The 21,452-nt window shown below is 47.9% G+C and overlaps 1 protein-coding gene across 3 annotated transcripts; it reads left to right on the top strand.

Annotated features, from left to right (window-relative positions):
- On the top strand, positions 267 to 20,942 carry LOC102179328 (cytochrome P450 27C1). Of its 3 annotated transcripts, none has more exons than XM_018065782.1 (9): positions 267 to 390; positions 5,681 to 5,798; positions 6,625 to 6,744; positions 7,995 to 8,204; positions 9,832 to 9,995; positions 13,654 to 13,820; positions 15,162 to 15,221; positions 15,751 to 15,954; positions 20,182 to 20,942. In XM_018065782.1, the coding sequence occupies exons 1-8, from the start codon at positions 313 to 315 to the stop codon at positions 15,947 to 15,949; spliced, it is 1,116 nt and encodes a 371-aa protein (XP_017921271.1). In that variant the 5' UTR covers positions 267 to 312; the 3' UTR covers positions 15,950 to 15,954; positions 20,182 to 20,942. The 3 variants fall into 3 exon arrangements, with proteins under 3 accessions (XP_017921271.1, XP_017921263.1, XP_017921268.1); XM_018065774.1 differs by having other exon boundaries at positions 268 to 390; positions 15,162 to 15,240; XM_018065779.1 differs by having other exon boundaries at positions 307 to 390; positions 6,545 to 6,744; positions 15,162 to 15,240.

The following is a 21,452-nucleotide window of genomic DNA, read 5'->3' as shown; positions in this document are numbered from 1 at the left end:
TTCGAAGGAGCGCCGCTCGAACAAGTTAAAACGGAGCAGAGAGTAACCTCAAAGAGCAGCCCTCGAAACAAAAAAACCGCTCAAACAAGACCAACGCGCGGGATCGCAATGGCTCTGCTGGAGCGGATCCTGAAAGCCCGTCCGAGCCCGGCGGCCGCGCGGGGCGGGCTCCTGGGCGGCTGGGACGCTGGGCAGCCCCGGCGGGCCGGCTCCGGGCTCCCGGCGCGGGCGCGCGCCGAGGACAAAGGAGCGGGGCGGCCGGGGCCGTCGCAGGCCGGGGGCCGGGCAGAGGGGCCCCGGAGCCTCGCCGCCATGCCGGGGCCGCGGACGCTCGCCAACCTGGTGGAGTTCTTCGGGAAGGACGGCTTCAGCCGCATCCACGAGATCCAGGTAGCGGCGCGCGGGGGCCCTCTCCGGCGGGAGGGCGCCGGGGACGGGGCGCCGGGAGAGACGCCGGCGAGGGAAGCGCGGGGAGCTCGGGAAAGACCCCGGGAGAGGGGGCGGCGCAGGGGCGCCGGGGAGGCCCGCAGAGGACCCCGGCGGCGCGCCGGCACCTCGGGAGGGGCGCCGGGGAGGGCCCGCAGAGGACCCCGGCGGCGCGCCGGCACCTCGGGAGGGGCGCCGGGGAGGCCCGGAGAGGACCCCGGCGGCGCGCCGGCACCTCGGGAGGGGCGCCGGGGAGGGCCCGCAGAGGACCCCGGCGGCGCGCCGGCACCTCGGGAGGGCCGTCCCACCCGGAGACGCCGGGAGGGCGCCCTGGGCGGCGCGCCGCGGACCGCGCTCCGAGCCGCCCGAGGAGGGGCGCCCGAGGGCAAGGCGCCGGCCGGGGGCGCCCCAGGACCCCCTCTCCCCGGCGGCCCGCAGCCCTGCGGGTCTTCTCGCGGCCGAGCGCTTGTTGCATATGCTTTTAGCCCTCTTTGCTGGTGTTTCATAATCGAAAAACAAAATCCCCCAAATAGCGGGGGTTCGGAGGCTCCGGGTTATGTAACCTGTAAGTGATGAGAAGACAGACGAGGGTTCCTGAATCTCGGCGTCAAGCCAGGGCTGGGCAGGGCCTTAGGAAGAACCCAACCGGTCCAACAACCCTGTCGGAGTGTAGGGGAGCCCGCTCATCCTCCGGTGGCTCACGCTGACGCAGAGTTTTGCCCTTCCCGTGCCCACCTCAAACCTTTAATTGCAAGGTGACCCTCACCTTGAAGGCCGGCAGATCCGGTCTCTCTCACTTGCCGGGCAGCTGCTGCCCACTCTGGCCCGTCGTCTTCTCAGGGCTGCCACCCCAGCACCGGCTGTCATTTCTGGGACCTGGGCCTTTTGACCTCTTCGGAGAACACCCTCCACCCCCGCTACTCCCTTCCTTTTGTTCAAAGCTTACCGTTCAACCTTCAGAAACTTCTCAGAGGAAGTCTTTGTAACCATCTACCCGGGTTTCGGTCATTCATCCCTCAACCGTTAACCTACCGGATGGTGCAGAGGCCAGGGCTACCGTTGGAGGAGCAGAAATTTCCCTGATAGAAAAAGACTGTGGAGCAAGAGGAGCAATTTTAATTTGACTAAAATTCCAGTCGGCCCCCCTCTTGCCATCTGCCACATGACCCCTACGCAATTTCTTCCCAGACATGTTTCTAGGGATCAAAAATGATTTCCTCTCTTTTCCATGTGGAATCTGAACATAAGATATCAGGATGATAGTTTTCAAATATGGTAAAAACATTATTTATTATTTGTTGGCATGTTTAATACAGGTTGCTCTAGACTGGATAAGGTTCTAGTATAACCCTTTCGCGGTGCTCCCCAGATCACCCCTACTGCCGTTCTCAGGAGGAAGAGAATTATTCTGTTATCTCAACTCCAGTTCCCTTTCACTCTGCTTGTAATCACAGAATGCCAGCTATAGGATCCAGGTCTTTCACATTACATGTGGCAAACACCCAGAGTCTTGGGTGAGTGACTTGGCCACAGTCACACAGCTAGTTAGCGGCAGAGCAGACAGTGATCAGGGCTTTGTAAGCGGTAGTGATAACCAATACATAAGAAGTGATCAGGGTGCCTGGTGTGACAGAGTGGGAGGGTCCCGAGTTACGTACCAGGGATCTGCAAACACCTGTGGAGTCTTGGCCAATCAGTTATTCTCTGTGGACTGCGGTTTCCTCCTCTGTGCAGACGTCTAACATTCGGCGTGCGTCTCATGGGTTATTGTGAAGCCATGAGATCAGGGCTGTGGAAGGGCTTTGTAAGCTGTAGTAATAACCAATACATAAGAAGAATAGACACTTCTAGAACTCTTTTCATGGTTGCCCAGGCACAGTTCTAAGTCCTCTCTGGGAGGTAATTTCTATTATTTCTCCATTTTGCAGATGAGGAAACTGAGGCACAGTGAAACCTAACTTCCCAAGGTCACGCATCTGTGACTTGAGATGCCAACTCCAGAGTTTGTGCTCCAGCTGGCTAAACAAACTGAGTCTGGCTGACTGTATCATTCCGTGGCCCACCACTGAAAGGGCCATAAGCTCGTGTCCGTCATCTAGTTCTGTCTGCCCCTTGGTCTCCCTTGTCTGACCGTGCCCATTCAGTAGCTGGATTTCCCTGAGGAACGGCCCCTCTCCCGGTCCTTCCTATAACGGCCATCCTATCAGAGACCTGGAGAAACGCCCTTCTGGGGCCACCTGTTGGTTAGGGGAGTGGTCCTTTGGCACCTGACACACCCCAGCTGAGTCTGAGTGTCTTCATCTCCAGGCAGCGGGGCTTCAGCCAGGCCCGTAGAGAGCAAACAGCTTCCACCCGAGAGCAGACGAGGGGAGTGATGGCCTGCCGTTTCCGTGGCTGAGAGTTGGGGTGATAAGAAACGCTGGCGGATGCCAAAGAGCAATGCAGTCATTTCCGCCGTGCTCAGCCCTGCCTTTGTCATGCTGAGCCATGCTGGAGGGCACTTGCCTTTAATCCTTTCTCCTTCCTTCCTTAGTTATTTAACCGGACAGATTAACTCGTTTACATTTATTGTGATTTCCTTTTTTGGTAACAACTTCGTTGAGATATAATTCACATATCATACAGTTCTCTCACTTGAAGTATACAGCCATCACCACAAACAAATATAGAACATTTGCATAACCTTAAAAAGAAACCCTAGAGAATACAATATAGTATCCTTTAGCTATTACTCACCAACCCTCCATTCCCCCCAGCCTTAAGCGACTACTGATGATTTACTTTCTATCTTTATAGATTAGCCTATTCTGAACGTTTTATATGAATAGAATCATATAATATGTGGTCTTTCATGTTTAGCTTCTTTCACTGAGCATCAAGTTTTCAAGGTTCCCCCATGTTGTGACATGTATCAGTACCTAATTCCTGTTTATGGATAAATAATATTCCAGTGTATGGACAGACCACATTTTGCTTATTCATTCATCAGCTGATAGACATTTGGATTGTTTCTACCTTTTGACTGTTACAATTAATGCTGCTAGGAATATTCAGTGTAAGTTTCTTTTGCAGACACATGTTTTCATTTCTTTGGGGTCTATTTCTTGGAGTGAGATTGCTGTGTCAAATAGTAACTCTGTATAGACTGTTCTAAAGTAGCTGCATTATTTTACCTTCCATCAGCAGTGCAAGAAGGTTTTGATTTCTCCGCATTCTTGCTAGTACTTACTACTGCCTGTCCTTTGATTATAAGCATATTAGTGCATGCAAAGTGATATTGTGGTTCTGGTTTACGTGTCCCTAGTGACTAATGATGTTGAGCTTCTTCCATGTGAGTATTAGACATTTTGAGACCTTCTTTAGAGAAGTGTCCATTCAAATAATTGCCCAGTTTTTTAATTGATTTGGTTTCTTCTCTGTTGGGTTGTAATCGTTTCTTATATATTCTAGACATAAATCTCTTATCCATATGTACTTTGCAAATATTTTCCCCATTCTAGGCATTGTCTTTCACTTTCTTGGTAGTGAAACACATTCACAAATTGTGCTGATGTCCAAACATCTATTTTTTCCTTTGTTGCTCATGCTTTTGGTATCATATCTTAAGACACTACTGCCAAATCTTAGGTCATGAATATTTATCCCGGTGTTTTCCTCTTAGAGTCTTGTGGGTTTGGCACTGATGTTTTGGTCCTTGGTCCATTTTGAGGTAGTTTTTGAATGTGGTATGAGACTAGGGTACGCCTTATTTTTTGTTTGTCGCTGTCCGATTTTCCCAGCATCGTTTGTCAAAGAGTCTATTCTTCCCCATTAAATTGTCTTCACACCCTTGTCGATGGTCAGTTGTCCGCAGATGTATGGGTTTATCTCTGAGCTATCAATCATTCCAGTGGTTTAGATGTCCATCCTCAGGCCAATGTCACACTGTCTTCATTATTTTCACAGTGACCTTTGAAACAGGGAAATGTTAGGCCTTCAACTTTGCTTTTTTTAAAAAGATTGTGTTTGCTGTTCTGAGCGGCTGGAATTCTGATAGGCATTATGCTGACTTTATGAGTCGGTTTGGGAGGTATTACCATCTTAATCATATTGTTTTTCTTTCCTTTAACATGGATTATCTTTGCATTTATGTACATTTTCTTTCATTTCTTTCAATGATTTTTGTAATTTTCAGAGTGTAAGTTTTGCAATTCTTTTATTAACTATGTTCCCAAATGTTTTATTCTTTATGATGTTATTGCAAATGGAATTGTTTTCTTAATTTTATTTTTGGGTTGTTCATTGCCAGTATATGGAAATACAATTTTATTTTTGTATATTGATCTTATATTCTGTAAGCTTACTGAACATATTTGTTAGTTCTGATTTTTTTTTTTTTTAGCACGTATCTTAGAATTGTCTATCTGTGAGATCATGGCATCAGTGAATAGTGATAGCTTTATTTTTCCCTTTCTAATCTGGGTGCCTTTTCTTCCATTTTCTTGCTGTAGGTATTTTCACAAGTTCATTACACATTGCTCACAGGGAGCTTTCTTCTAGGGGGCAGGCTTGGTGGGCTGCTGAGGGCCTAAGGGAAAGGAGCCGGCAGAGCACGTTTGACTCAGAGGACAGTTAGTTCATCTACACCCCCATTCCTCTCTTGTTGCTTCACACACTTAAGTTATTTTTAAATACACATCTTTAAAGAATTAAGAAAACTTCTGTGAATATGATTAATGATGTGAAAATATGTTTATCTCAAGAATATTTAAAGTGGCCTTCTTTTTTTAAAATTAACTTTTACTGGAGTATAGTTGAATTACAATGCTGTGTTAGTTTCAAGTGTATAGTACCGTGACTTAGTTAGACATACGTTGTTATCCAGTCTTTTTCAGATTCTCTTCCCTTACAGGTCATTACAGAGTACTGAGTAGAGCTCCCTGTGCTATGCCACAGGTCCTTATTAGTCACCTATTTTATATTTAATAGTGTGTGTACATCAACCCCGGTCTCCCAGGTTTTCCCTCCCCGCTCCTTTCCCCCTTGATAACCACAAGTAAAGCGGCCGCTCTGATCGGCTCTCTATGGTGCAGAGCTTCCCTCGCCCCAGTGTGCGGCCCCCCGACACCTAGGAGGGTCTGTATTGAGGGTGCGCCGTGTCTGTGTGTTTTTTACTGTTTCGATTTCTCCTTGGTATTGCAGCAGAAGCACACACGGGAATATGGAAAAATCTTCAAGTCTCACTTTGGTCCTCAGTTTGTAGTATCTGTTGCAGACCGAGAGCTGGTGGCTCAGGTGCTCCGCGCGGAGGGGGCTTCGCCCCAGAGAGCCAACATGGGGTCCTGGCAGGAGTATCGAGACCTGCGGGGCAGATCCACTGGCCTCATCTCTGCGTGAGTATGTGGAGCCAGGCGGAGCCTCAGCAGGAGCAGGAAGCCGGGGAGACGCCCTCCCTGAATTACCCGGCTCCTAAAACCAGCTATTAATAAAGCACGGAACTCCCAGGGGAACAGTCTCAGAAGAGCCTCTTGTGTGGTCCCCTGAGATCTCCTGAAATCCTCTGGGAAGAGACCTGATGGCAGGGACAGGTGGGAGGCCCCACTGACCGAGTGATGGCGAGAAGCTGTGTCTCAAGCAACACTTCGTGGCTTTAGGTGTCCACGTGATGACCACCAAGGTGGCTGACGCTCGCAGAGCCCATCTGTGGACTGGGGTAAGGGTGGCGAGCTATTGCAGGAGACCTCCAGGAGGGTCTCGGAACGTCAGCATTTATTGCCTTGTGATATTCCCGTCTCATAACCGCTATGGTTATTATTTTGGTTTCATACACCTTTGTGTCTTCCGAGAGTGAATCGGCAGAGCCTCAAGCAGGGGGGAGGGCCCAGTGCATCCGCCGACCCCCTGGCCCAGTTCCCATCAGTCCAGAGATTCTTGCCTGCTTGCCCTTATATGTGTGTCCTTACACATGAGCTGGGGAGTGACGCCATCACTCCCCTCTTTGCGGTGTCTATCCGATCATCATTCCATTGGGACTGGCAGATCTTGTTGACTATTGCTAGGACATTTATGCAGAGATAGTCTTAATTCTTTCCCAGAATATTGATATAAGTAAGATTATTTGGAATTCACTTTATTCTAGGGAGGGTGAACAGTGGCTCAAGATGAGAAGTGTGTTGAGACAAAGAATTCTGAAACCGAAAGATGTGGCCATTTTTGCAGGAGAAATCAACCAAGTTATTGCTGATTTAATTGAAAGAATCTACTTCCTCAAGAGCCAGGCGGGAGATGGAGATACAGTGACCAACATCAATGACCTTTTCTTCAAATACTCAATGGAAGGTGAAGTGAAGTGAATTCAGGTGGTGGGGAGACGGAAGAATGGACGTTTGCCAAAATATGTTTGCTATCATTGAGCATTTTCTGCGTCCCAAACAATGCGCTAAGCCCCATATGTATGTATGTGTAATCCTCACAGTGCTAAGGGGACCAGATTGACCACCACTGTGTTACAAATGGGGAAACGGAAAAACTACTGTCCATTTTTAATGGCAGAAACTTTGTTTCAAATTCAGGCCTCTCTAACTCAAGAACCATGCTCCTAATTACTACACATTTTGTTTTAGCACAATTTAAAAAGAACAGAGGGACTTCCCTGGGTGCCCAGTGGGTAAGACTCTGCACTCTTAATGCAGGGAGCCCGTTTGATCCCCGGGCAGGGTATTAGATCCCGCATGCTGCAACCAAGACCTGGCGCCGCCAAACTTAAAAGACGCAGCAGAAATTGAGAGGGTGTGTACTACAGTCATTCTAGCTTTTAAAACCCTTGTTAGATGGGTAGTACATTCCCATGGTTCAAAAACCAAACCCAAAAGGTGCTCCTGGAAAGGTTTCCTTCTCTCCTGACCCAGCTAGGTCACCAGTTTCTTCAAGGGATATTTTACATACGTACAAAGAAATACATGTGAGTCTTCTTTTTACTTAAAAAAAAAAAGGTAGCATACCTAACGTTTTTTCTGAACCTGAGTTGTTTGGGAATTCTATCAGGTTTCCCACTTTCACTATTTATTCGCAGGCTGAGGATTGCACCCATGTCCCTTGCAGTGAGAGTGCAGAGTCTTACCCACTGGACCACCAAGGAAGTGCAGGTTTCCCGTTAAAAAATGAGTTGAGCTTGCTTCAAATTTAATCTTCAAGTTAACTTTTTAAAGTTCTGGCATTAATGTTCTCTAAAAATAGTCACAAAATCACCAGAGAAGAAATCCCTGGTTCTTGGCAGCCCTTTCCTCTGCCCTCTTAGCTCTCGGGTCTGGGGCTCCCCGATGTGTGGCCAGGAAGAGCCACCTTTTAACTCCCCAAACTCGAGCAATTGGCTGAAAGGTTGGGAATTTTGCTTCCTGGGTCTTGAACAGACTTGAACTGAGGGCATGGTGAGGCTGAGCGCACAACGTCCTGAGGATCAGAACCTGATAGAGGAAAACCTCGGGGGTAGCCAATGGACGACTTTGGGAGCTATTTTTATGGCCAGGTAGCTCATGTGGCTTCTGTGGATAATCTTGAAGGAGAAAAGCTGTAACCTCTCCCCTGTGCAGGAGTGGCCACCATTCTTTATGAGAGTCGCCTGGGCTGCCTGGGCAACAGCATCCCGCAGTTGACCGCGGACTACATCGAGGCCCTGGCGCTCATGTTCTGCACGTTCAAGACCTCCATGTATGCTGGCGCCATCCCCAGGTGGCTCCGCCTGCTCATCCCCAAACCCTGGCAGGAATTCTGCAGGTCCTGGGATGGACTCTTCAAATTCAGTAAGAGAAGAGTGGGGGCACCTGCTGTGGAGCTGGGTGGGCCTGACCTCCCCGCTGCTTGTGTGTCTCACACGCACACAGACAGTGGGATCACTGCAGGGGATGCCCTGGTGAAGTTATGTGCTGTTTGGACTCAAGAACTTTCAGCCTGGTTTTCTGAAGGAGCAAAAAGCACGTGGGTTGTGACCACAAGTAACGTGATTGATTTCTCATTTTTAAACTCTTTTAATTTTAACCGACATGCGTGGGATAGGTGCAAGTAAGTGTTGTCTATGGGAGATGATGTCTTTAGTCCAACATTCTGTCATTGCTTAAATCACTGAAACATTCTCAATGGCGGCTCTTTTGGACAGAGACAAATTCATCTGTTGCTTACTGGGTGAAAACAAGCTGGGAGAAACCATTTTGCTCCACCCCAAGTTGAGATGAACAAAGTAAGATTAGTTTTCTGATCGGGTTAAACATTTTCGTATAAAAGAATTTTCAAAGTGCAAGATTTCCAAGATGTCTAGAACAATGTTTTTAGAATAATATTAACATTGCAAGAAGTGTCTTGGAGGTCAGCATTCATCTGATTTCTCTCTTTTTTTTTGGCCAAACTGTGCTGCTTGTGGGGATCTTAGTTCCCTGACCAGGGATTGAACTTCACCCCCTCCGGTGAAAGCTTGGAGTCGTAGCGGTTGGGCTGCTAGGAAATTCCCCCATTTGCGTACACAGGTTCTGCCATATGTAGCACGCTAGCATCTTTCTGCAGTAATTTGGCCCTTCTCCACATTCATTCTCCCTTCTGGAAACACAGTGGGAGAAAAAGGGTCTATGTTCTTGTTACGCCACAGCTTTTTTGGCTATTACAGTAGAAAAAGGAACATTTGCAAATACTTTATAGATTACTTTACAAAAAGAAGAGATATTTATCTTTCTTTCTTTGGAGTATATGTAAGTACCTAGTTGGGTTTATTCAACAATTCATGAACCAGTAGCATCCCACCTTGCAAATAGAAGGCAGTTCCCAACCGTTATTCATTTATACAGACAAGCATATGGACGAAGTTCCAAGGTTGGCAGTATGCCAGTGGGGGCTGTCTAGCCTCTGAACCTGTCAAAAATTGAGAGAAGTTATTGGAGGGATGAAGAGGGAATTGAGACCGAAGAGGGGATTCTTTTTTTTTTTTTTTTTTTAATTTTTTTAGTTTTTTATTTTTTAAATTTTAAAATCTTTAATTCTTACATGCGTTGAGATTCTTTTTTTAAAAAAACGTTTTATTTTGTACTGGAGTATAGCTGATTGGCAGCACTGTGTTAGATTCAGGTGGACAGCGAAGGCACTGAGCCACACACATAACATGAATCCATCCTCCCCAAACCCCGCTCCCCTCCAGGCTGCCGCATGGCCTCGAGCAGCGTTCCATGTGCCATGCAAGAAGGCTTGTTGGTTGTCCATGTTAAACATAGCGCTGTGTACATGTCCATCCCCGGCTCCCTAATTGTCCTATCCTCCCGTCTTGCCCTAGTTGCCCTCCCCCACTGTAAGTTCTGTGAGTCTGTTTTGTAAATAATTTCATTTGTATCACTTGAAGAGGTGATTCTTAACCAAACTTCTTTCAAAAGAAACACTGTTTTCAAACAGGCCAAATTCATGTTGACAACAAGCTGCGCGACATACGCTGCCAGATGGAAAGAGGGGAGAGAGTGAGAGGAGGGCTGCTCACCTACCTCTTCCTCAGCCAGGAACTGACCCTGGAGGAAATCTACGCCAACATGACTGAGATGCTGCTGGCCGGTGTAGACACGGTGAGCTCTCGTTTCCTTCTTTCTCAACAGACACAAAATGGTTAGAGTCTAGGACCTTTCCAAGAAATCCGACGGATGGCAGATACTTTAAAAGGACTGTGCATGTTTGTACCAGCTGAACGTCTGCTTCGCTGCTGCACATCTGCAGAAGAAAACGCCACTTTTTTCTTTCAAAAAAATATGTAAAATGTAAAACTAAGGTGCACAGTGAATTCTGTAAAGAACATAACCCAGTTCCACAATCATGCACACAAAGTAACAATTTTTTAAAGAATTTTATGACTTTTTTATTGGAGTATAGTTGCTTTCCAATGTTGTGTTAGTTTCTGCTATACAGCAAAGTGAATCGGCCGCATGTTTATGTATACCCCCTCTTCCTTGGGTTGCCTTCCCATTTAGGTCACCAGAGAGCATTAACTAGAGTTCCCATGCTACATAATATGCTTTAAAGTTTAAAATCCTGATTTGCAAACGTTTCTCCATTGTTTCATAATATCAGAAATGCAAAGGGCACCGATGTGAAAAGCCCTCTTATTTATCACCTAAAATATTCTGGGTTGTGGAAAACTCCCCAGTTCATTTGATAAGGCCAGCATAACTTCAAAACCTGCTAAAGGAAGCGTAAAGAAAGAAATGTTTAATAAGCAGTTTGCCTTAATATGTGAATGTATCAATTTAAAATAAAATCTGAGTGAATAGATTCAATTAGTGTAGCAGATGGATAATGTACTATGACCACGGATAGCTCAATATCAGAAAGAGACAAAGCACTGACCACTGATTGGGAGGGAATTCTATACCCTATTGCTAAGTGAGAAATGAAGGTGCAGAAAAGCGAGTATCCTGCGTTCACGTCAGGAAAACCAGCTTTGCCCCCGCCCCCGTCCACGCCCAGGTGCATCTCTGAGCGGTTGCTGGGCATGGGGGAAGTGTGGAACCTGCACACTGGATGGTTACCACGGGTTCCCTGACTGGGGCGGGGGTGCTACAGGGATGTTGAGAAAGAAAGTGGTGACATAGGAAAAAGGAGGGCCAGGCTTTCAGTAATGTGGAGGAAAAGTCAGTTGCCTGAAATAATGAAGATTAAGCAGTGAATGTGGTGATTGTGCATGTCTGTAAGTTTCCTTCTGTTCTCACAGAATCTTCTGAAGTATGTGTTACTGTCTTCGATTAATGGGTGGAAAGATGAAACAGCAAAGCTTACCTCAAGGTTTTTCCTTCACACGAGTGCTTCCTGGACTTAAGGAAAGCATGCATCTCCCTTTTAGAGGGAGAAAAAAACCTATGGTTGACATTTTTAGTGACATGATGTCACTTAAGTAAAAGCAGAAAAACTTCACCTAAATTCATTACTCTTATGGATCATCTTCAACAATAAAACAAAATGTATATATATGAAATGCAAACTAATCAATGCAGTCAGTTCCAGCAATGAAAATTCTAATTCACTGTGTGAACGTGACCGTGTGGCTTTGAGCGGGGAACGAATGTCGGAATGCACAGCCCAGCCCTAAGCTGATTCAGATGTGTGGTACTCTTGCCCCCTCGTGGTAACTAAGAGTATCACCACGTGATTGAGGTGGGAGTGCAGAAAGGACCCATTCCTACCTGAAGGAAACCTCAGGAGACAAAAGCTTGCAACGTTATGCTCATTTTTAAAAAAAACGTTATTTTAAAAAGCCAACTTTGTTGTAGCATAATTTGTGCACAACAAACTGCGTCCATTTAAGTGGTACAATTCAATACAGATTGTTGACAGATACAGTATAAATACAAATGTTATTATTTTTTAAACCGACACCACAGTCAAGATCCTGGACATTTTTATTATCTCTGCAAGTTCTTCACCCTCATTTCAGTCCATCCCTCCCATACCCCCACCCCTGGCAATAGCAGACACTGTACATCAGTTTGCATTTTTCTAGAAATTTATATAAATGGAATCATATGGTATGTATTTTGTGTCTGGCTTCCTTCACACAGTGAAATGATTTTTGAGATTCATGCATGTTGTTGCCTATAAAGATATTTATTCTCTTTTTTATTATTATTGAATAGTTGGCATCACTGATTCAATGGACCTGAGTTTGAGCAAGCTCCAGGAGATAGTGAGGGACAGGGACACCTAGCATGCTGCAGTCCACGGGCTTGCAAAGAGTCAGATACGACTGAGTGACTGAACAACAATTATTGAATAGTATTCCATTGTATGGAGAAGGCAATGGCCCCCCACTCCAGTACTCTTGCCTGGAAAATCCCATGGACAGAGGAGCCTGGTGGGCTGCAGTCCGTGGGGTTGCTAAGAGTCGGACACGACTGACCGACTTCACTTTCACTTTTCACTTCCATGCACTGGAGAAGGAAATGGCAACCCACTCCAGTGTTCTTGCCTGGAGAATCCCAGGGACGGCGGAGCCTGGTGGGCTGCCGTCTATGGGGTCGCACAGAATCGTACACGACTGAAGCGACTTAGCAGCAGCATCAGCAGCATTCCATTGTACGGCTATACCACATTTGGTTTCTCCATGAAACTGTGATTTTAATAGAAATTTTCTGTTCTCTTGGTAGGAAGCATCTAATTTATTTCCTTACCATTTACAAGAGGAACTAGCATATTATATTACGTATTACAGTAGAGCTTGTCCTATAAACACTTACCGACTATATCCTCTAAAAATCCGTAATATCTATCGGAGGGAAATAATGTCAATGACTTGCTTAAGTTAGTCTTTTTAGTTGAAAGGAAGGGCTCTTTACTGTGGAATGTCCTTGTTTACAAGCAAGTGAAATATAGTCACGTAGATAATAGTATTGATTTTAGTGAAAATCTTGGAACCTAGGATATAGAATAGAGTTATTCTCAATAACCAGAAATTCCGTCTTCAATCTAAGAAGTGGTAGAAACAGTGATACTGCTTTGTGTAAATGCCGTCCAATCCTCATATGGTAGTTTGCTTGGTAAGCACACGGTAACAATGAATGGACCATTAACAGACCGGTGGCTGCCCCCTCTCCACCCCCACTCCCTGACTCCCACATCTCCTCTAGATTAGGGCAACCAGAGCAGGCCTGGCCCAGCCACGGGCCTGCGCACGCCGTTCTCAGCTTGGTGGGCAGCCTCAGGCCCTTCCTAGCAAAACCCAAGTGACCCTTGTAAAGAAGGTTACAGAAAGTTCTAGGCACAACCTCCAGGCTTGACCAGCATTCTTGTGGGCTCACAGACTCCAGGGAAGAGGAGGAGAGTTGCTCTTCAATTATTTTTTTTTTAATTATTTTTAATTTTTGGCCACGTCATGTGGCTTGCAGGATCTTAGTTCCCTGACCAGGGATTGAACCCAGGCCCTTGGCAGGAAAAGCACTGAGCCCTAACTGGGCTGCCGGGGAATTCCGGCTCTTCAGTGATTTTTTAAAAGTTCTCAAGTAGTGTTTCCTGTAGCTCGTTATTGAAAAAAGCACTTGGATCCCATAGCTGATACTACTTTCCCAAGATATCTGGAGGAGTTAGGGGAATCGTCTTCTGTTTGGGCAAGGCATACAACGCCCTGACAGAGTTTCACCTGCACTTATTTCCTTGTGACCTCACGCCCAGCGTTGCCTGCTACGGAAATCCTTGGCTTCATTCAAGACACGTGCCCATGTCTGCCGGTTTCTTTCTTAGACATCGTTCACCTTGTCCTGGGCAGTATATCTCCTCGCAAGGCACCCAGAAGTGCAGCAGGCCCTGTACCGGGAGATCGTGAGGAATCTGGGGGAAAGGCACGTTCCCACGGCCGCAGACGTCCCCAAAGTCCCGCTGGTCCGAGCTCTGCTTAAGGAAACCTTGAGGTAAAAGGCTCAGCAAAATGTATGTCAAAAACTGTGTCCATTAAGTCTGATTCTTCATCATAAGGATTGCGCCTTTGACTTAAAAACTGGATCCTAAACCAGTACTCCAGTGACCCTTGGTGGCTGAAATGTTTAGGAAGGAGGGACTCAGGACCATTTTATTTCCTCTGTGCTCTCTTCAGAGCGGGAGAAAGGTGTTCTGTTTTAGAGCTGGAAAAATTCATTTCTTCATTGAGATCTTTATTACACTTTTTTTGTGGCCACACCACATAGCATGTGAGGTGGAGTTCCCCCGCCAGGAACTGAACGTGTGTCCTGCGTTGGGCGTGTGAGACGTTAATCACTGGACTACAGGGAAGTGCCCGTGAAGATCTTTAGAGCCACACTCAACCTGTGCAGTCGCTCTGGACATTCGCTTCACCAGCCGTTTCCCACTCCTTGAAGGATAAAGCAGAACCAGAGTGACCGTCAGGAGAATGTACTGGGGTGTTCGGCCAGTTACCACGTGTGTTTCCAAGATCCTGTGGTCTTGTGTGAACCTCTGAGTTGGGCTGGAGACGCCAAGTAGTGAGGCTCATCTGCTCCCCGACAGGGCTCTACCGACACGGGGAAGGCCAGAGCATGCGGGATATAAGTGACACTGGGCAGCCTTGGATGGGAGGAGGTGGGGTCAGGTGACTGGTGAAGGTTCTTCCTCCTGTGAGGGTCAGGATCCCGACTTCCTCTATGGAGGGGATGCCGTGACAAGGAACAAAGGTTATTCACAAAATACTCACTGAAATAATTCTCTTAAACCTGGCTTGTTAATGACGTTTCAAGTTGTATTGCATCCTCAGTCTTCAGCATGCTATTTAATCTTAAAAAAAAAAAAAAAGCCAGTTGTGTGTTAACTGGTATTTGTCTATTAAAACTATATTCAGAGTTTTCATAGGTCACCTCTCAGAGAGTCTGAAAATTGAAGTATATTTCTCAGAATTTATTTCCTGGAACCCTGAGTCCTAAGAACTATTCCTTGATAAAGAGTTCCCATGCATGCATGTATTTCAGAAATTCGGAATTATTCCTCTTGGGAGCATAACAGCACATTAGAAGCTTTGCTTTGTGTTTTGTAATCTTTTTTGACTGTGAGACCTTTTAAAAAAATTTTATTTTTAACTGGAGGATAATTGCTTTACAACGTTGTGTGAGGCTGTTTTGGGTCCTTCTGAGGATAAGGCCCTTGCAAGATTTGCCCATTTATTTTTTGGAAAATGAAAATGGCATTATATCCCGACTTTTAAATGTTTGGTGAAATGTTCTGAAAGTCTCCACTCCTTTCTGGCCCCCGTTGGCTCTTTGCAGGCTGTTTCCAGTGCTGCCGGGGAACGGCCGGGTCACCCAAGAGGACCTGATTGTTGGCGGGTATCTGATTCCCAGAGGCGTGAGTCTGCTGGACACAGTGGGGCTGGCTGAGCTGGGGAGGCTGGATTGGAAATTTGCTTCCATGTTTAGGATGTCCTTGTTCCTGTGTGAATATCTGTAGATTTCCTTTTCTTCTGCATGTGTTTTTAGGATGAAGATGGGGCTTTAGGAGCAAAGAGAGGTGTGGACTGTGTGATATTGCTCTGGCAAAAACAAAGTCAGATATTTCTGTAGCTCATATGACCATTCCCCCCTCCCTCCCCTGGAGGCTCCGTGAAAGCAGTAGGTCCCTCAAGGGGAGTTTCTGAAGGACTTGAATTGCCTTCTCTGTGGCGGCATTGAGGTTCATTCAGGGTGGGGTGTGCTTTGGAGGGGGACCTACCATCCTGGGTCTGTGTGGCCTCTTGGGCCCTTACATGGCTTGTCCCAGCCCAGAGCACCTCTGGAGGGTCCGTCCAGCGGGGGCTATGGCCTCTGCTCTGCTTTCCCCGCATCCCATTCTTTGTTCCTTTTCTTATGGTTTGCACAGACCCAGCTGGCCCTCTGCCACTATGCCACATCCTATGAGGACGCGAACTTCCCTCGGGCCAAGGAGTTCCGGCCTGAGCGCTGGCTGCGGCAAGGAAACCTGCGCAGGGTTGACAACTTCGGGTCCATCCCCTTCGGCTATGGGGTTCGAAGCTGCATCGGGCGGAGGATTGCAGAGCTGGAGATCCACCTGCTCGTGATCCAGGTAAGACTTGGGGGCTTAGTGGCCCGTGGGCTTGGTCTGGGTGACTGGGCTCAGCTGGATCAAGACTTAGGCGGGAAAAAAGGAAAAAGAATTTTGAAAACTTTACAAGCTTCCTGTTAAATCTTGTTTATGTGTTAAAATGCCTCCTCCTTCCCTGCAGGATCCATCTCTAGTCACATGGCCACCTGCCTTGTCCTTGCTTCTTTCCGCCTCGGAGTCACGTGGGCAGAACTGGGATGGGTGTGTGTGGGCGGGGATTGGAAGCTCCCATGGGAGCTCTGCAGATGGGTGCGCGGGAGGTGTTCAGGAGTGGCCCTCAAACACTGTGGGTCATCCTGTCACCAGGAGCTCCTGGCCATGGAGAGAGTCACTTAGTGGGTCTGGGGTGGGTTCCAGGTGATTCTGAGGGCAGTGTCCGTGGGCTGCGCTCGGTCTAAGAAAATGCACATGCTGGGCATGGGGACAGCTCCACCCCTGTGGATGCTGTTCGAGTCCCGGCCTCCCAGGCTCCTCCCTTCCGAGCTTGTCACTCTCGTCACTGTCACCGGGGAGGATGTCACGCTTGCCCCCCCCCCCCACCCGAGGCCCCTTCACCACCTCATTTTATGTGAATCAGCCTTTTACACGGGGAGGTGGTTCTCCAGCTTGTTTGGGTTTCAAAACCTCAGGCAGGCTTGGTTTTGGTGAGAGAAGACCTTACATGTGAATCTCTAAATGTGCAAGTGTTTACTTTTGTGCTTGTACAGAATCTGAGTTCAGGCTGTGGCAGGAAGTAAACAATGTCTGAAGGAAATTTTATAAAAGGAAACCTGTAGTAGAGAAAACTCTACCCATTAGCCTTTCCCGCAGATTTGGGAAGCCTGCCACGGAAAACGTTGGCCCAAGGTTCCGGAGCTGCTGCTGTTGACCCCAGGCTTTGGAATCATGAGGGGATGACCTGGGGACCCATCTCCCCCTTTCACTGATAAGAAAGCTCAGTCTCAGGGAGTTGGAGCCACTGGCCATCGTTGTGGCATGGCAGGTGTGGGGCACTGGGCAGGCGCCCTGCCTCCCGCCTGCACTTCCCCCCGTGTCACTGAGGTGTTTCCTGCAGGCTGTCGGAGCCCGGGGCAGAACACACAGGGATTGGGACCTTTGCAGATGATGGCATCAGAGCGCATAAGGGATGGGGAAGCCTGGCCAGCCTGGCGGGGATTCTGGGTGGTTGGCATGGGGAGGCAGGCTTGGGGGAGGTGAGGGGCCACTGCCAGGGGAGGCTGGTGTGGAAGGGGTGGCTGGACCGTCATGCGGTCATCCCGTCTCTATGAGCACGCGAGTGGCTGCAGCTCAGCAGGGCCGAGTTGTGTCTCTTCCCGCCACGAGCCCCGCAGACACTAGTCAGGCTCAGTCGTGGACAAAGTGGAGACAGGTCCGTGCAGAGGGGATGGCGGCTTCAGGCACACGGACTCCAGTCCCCTCACTTCTGCCAGTTTGTGGTTCCGACAGCATGGGCAGGCCGCTCCACAACTCTCTGAGCCTGTTCCTCATCCACAAAGTGGGCCAGATACCTGCCTCTTGGGTGTGTGAGGGATGAAAGTGGTCTGTGCACAGAGTCTGGGTGGCAGCCTTGGGGTTTGCACACCTGCTCCCAGGAACTGGGAAGGCCCTGGCTCCCTCAGTGATGTTGTGGGCATATCTCTGACGGGCAGAGTTCATTGCTTGCTGAGAGCTGTCCAGACAGCTGGCAGGGAGCTCACTGCCTCCTGGCTCTGATGGCTTGGATAGTTACAAGGATGCCAAGGACAAGAGGCGGCTGAGGGCCCGGATGGGTGGACTAGGGAGAGGGTCAGAAACGGCGTGTTTGGTGGTGGGGACGGGGGTTTTATTTGCTTCTGTTAACATACTTGTGTACCTGATGAAGTTCTTGCTTCAAGAGTTCTCATTTCTACTGCAAGTGTAGAGAGGGAGAATCATTATTTGTTATTGCCAAGAAAATGATGAAACAGGAAAGGCACAGATGAAAAGCGCTAAGGATGAGAGAAAGGGCATACCTGCAAATGCAGTGGAGGACTGCTTTTAAATCAAGAAAAGACTGCAGACAGCTACTTTTCTTTTTTTACAGACATGCCCTGTCACCAAACCAAGTATGTTCAGGAATGCAAGGATGGCCCACCTCAGGACAGAATTTATCACAATGGGAGAAATTAAAGGACAGAATTTTATGACCATCTCCCAAAATAACTGATAAAATTCGATACCCATTCATGAAGAAAATCTCTTAGCACAGCAACAATGGAAGGGCTTTCCTTCAGCAAATAAATAGTGTCTATCCCAACGGAACAGAGACTGTGCCTATGGCCTGTGGGAGGGGATGGATTGGTTTTAATGCTGCAATAGTAACATGTTTTCTTGAAATCAGGAACAGAACATTCATATTGCAGAGAGAATGTTTGGAAGGTACACCACTGCTCCTTGGGAGCCGGAGTCTTGAAGTGGAATGGGGGCCTTGTTTTTTGCTTTTTTGCCTCCTGCATAGTTTTACTTTTTCAGTGAGCATGTGCGGCCATTCAGAAGGGCAGAATATCCATGCGGGATGTTGGCCTTAGAGTGAGAAGTGCGTGTGAGTCCTCCCACTGCCACAGGGGGATGTGCCAGCCGTTCTGTGAGGTCAGAACAGAGAGCCAGAGGCTCGGTGTTGAGGTGGCGGCATCTCGATGCCAGAGCGTTCTAGATCTGCCTGAACACAGGGCATCGCGCTCGGCTCTCTAACAATGATGAGGGGGTAGTCGGTCTGTGTCTTCATTGCGCCCCCGCTCCCTGCCTGACCCTACCCAGCTCACCTGAAGGACCCATCAGTGCATACTGTTGCTTTGCCTGGGAGACGAGGCTGGAGAGTCGGGGTGGAGCGGGTTGGGGTGTCCGCATCCCACGTGATGATATGAGTTCTCCAGCCCCTGTGCTCTGTTAGGTGGTTGGAGTGGGGAGGGAAGAGTGGCTATCTGCCCCCTGCACTGTCCCCACGGGCTGTGAGCCAGTCCCTGCCTCCCCTCCAGGGACCAGTGCAGTTCTGACAGAGGTCCGTAGAGGAGGTTGCCTTTTTTTCCCTCTAATCCTAGAGGTGATTTTGAAAATCAGGCCATGGCCAGTTGATGGGGAGATAGTGCTTGAGGCTGATGGATACTTAGGTGCTCTTTAAAGCTGGTCATTTAGATACTTTGCAGTTTCACCCTGAGAGATAGGACTACTTCTGCTTTGGAACCATAGAAGTGAGAAATGGAATCAAAGGTGCAAATGAAGAATATTTAAATTAAGGACAGTAATGGATGAAGTCTGGATGCTCTGCCTCCTCCTGACAGCTGTGTGTGTCCCACCACTGAGGTGGCTGCAGATTCTAAACCTTGCAATTTCACTTTGTTCTTTTCTCCTTTCTCCTTTGATTCCTTCTTTTTCTAGACCTACAGTGGAATGAATAGAGTTGGAATTTTGAACTGGCTAATAAAATATAAGTTATTTGAACATTTTGTTACCAAGCAAAGTTCATGTGCCCAACACACAATGAGGCCAAACCAACTAAAACGTCAGACTTTGGAGCAGTAAAAGGCTTATTACAGAGTCAAGTAGGAAGAATGGGTGGCTTGTGCTCAAAACTCTTGATCTAGGCAATGGTTTGGGGGAGAAACTTCTCTAGGCAGAATTTGGGGTGAGGCTGCAGGGTGCATGGCTTTCTTCTATTGGTTCATGGTAAGTTGACAGGGCGGTGCTCCAGGAATCTTGTGTTCAGCGTGAGTTTACCCTCTTCCACCTGGTGGGGTCCTTGGTTCTGCAGGAGAGCTCTAATATACTGGTATGTGTGTCCCTTGAGGAGGAATCAGGACTCTGACTGCCGTCCCCTTGTTTCTGCATCCCCTCCCTTCGCTAATTAGTAACTGGGTGATTCCCTCTTTGGAACTCAGGGAAGGTCAAGGAGGCCTAGTGAAGCCTATTTCTAGCAAGAAATGGGGGACATGAAGGCTTTTGTGCCCAGGAACCCCACAAAGTCCTACTCAGTTTCAATTCTGCCTGCATATCTTTGTTCCATGGACCTCACAGTAGCTCACTGGATGAGCCAGACTCCCAAACAGGACAAGACGCTGTTCCTCACATCTCTTGTTCCCTTGGTTTCCTGCAGCTGGAGCTATGATGAGAGTGCAGGTACTGCAGATTTTCTGCTATCTCAGTTTTAAAACCCTTCTCTCTTTCTCTTTTTAGCTGCTTCAACATTTTGAGATCAAAACGTCTCCTTGGACTAAAACTGTTCACGCAAAAACCCATGGGCTGCTGATGCCAGGGGAGCCCATCCACGTGCGTTTTGTTAACAGAAAATGAGCCTGGTGTTTTTCACCCCGCCACCAGACCGACACACCGCAGGTGTCTGTGCGCCATGGATGACGGCAGGGGAAGAAAGAATCCCTTCTCGGGCCATCTTGGTAGTAGACTGGCCCCCTCGGTCCTGGGAAACTTTGAAATCTTTTTGCGAAGTAATGTGAGAAGGTTACTTTGGCATTCCAGAGTCGCCTTTTTTGTTTTGTTTGCTTTTTGAGTAACGGCTGTTGAGAAGCCAGTGGCACTGCATTCTCAGGCCCCGTATGGTGTCTTGCCCTTGGACCTACCCATAATCTGCTCTGCATTTGGGCCAGGAAGTGTTGGTATACTTACAGTCAGTGCTTGGACGTACCGTCTCTGATACCGCATCAGGACTGCATCTTAGGACAGAATTCCAACGTCTTATCTTGAAGAGGAAACATTAGAGGCTTCTGTAGAACAGACCTGTTACCAAGGAGGGTGGGTGAGGGAGAGAAAGACTGGGAATGTAGAATTAGCTGTATAGTACAGGAAGCTGTATTCAGTATCCTGGGATAAGCCATAATGTAAAGGAATATGAAAAGGGATGTACATATATGTATAACTGAATCACTTGGCTGTACAGCGGAACTGAACATTGTAAATCAACTATAATAAAATAAATTTTAAAAAAGACTGCTTCTGTAATACCATAATTATGGGAAGTGACTCATGGGGATTTGAGCCAACATGCCAGGACTTGAACACAGCCTAAATCTGACTGGAACTTGAACCAATGGTCTTTTAATTAGGATCACTCCCCTGGGGTCTGGACTTACTGAGGCTCAGGTTCTTTGTGTCTCAGTGCAGAAAGAATTCAGTGAGAGACAAAGTAACAGGTAAGAGGTGGGTTTGTTTCGAGAGATACACATCGCATAGACAGCATGCAGTCCATCTCAGCAGACAAGAGTAGCCTGCGTTCTCCTGTTCTCCTCCCGGCCAGAATCTAAACCTCCTGCCCAACTTCCTGTTGTCCCCACCCTCCTGTGTGCAGTTCCCTCCCCGTGTGTCCGTCCAGGCCTGTGTGGGGATTTTTCAGGTGATGTGAGCTAGGCTCTGGTCTCTGGACCCTGCAGACTCTGAGTCGGGGATGGGATCAGGCTCCCTCTGAGGGGCTCCAGAAGGCCCCCGCCTCCCCC

This window comes from Capra hircus, chromosome 2 (genome assembly GCF_001704415.2).
Source record: "Capra hircus breed San Clemente chromosome 2, ASM170441v1, whole genome shotgun sequence".
NCBI classification, from domain to species: domain Eukaryota; kingdom Metazoa; phylum Chordata; class Mammalia; order Artiodactyla; family Bovidae; genus Capra; species Capra hircus.
The sequence above is the reverse complement of the archived record's forward strand: the minus strand, read 5'-3'. Positions and strand labels throughout refer to the sequence as shown.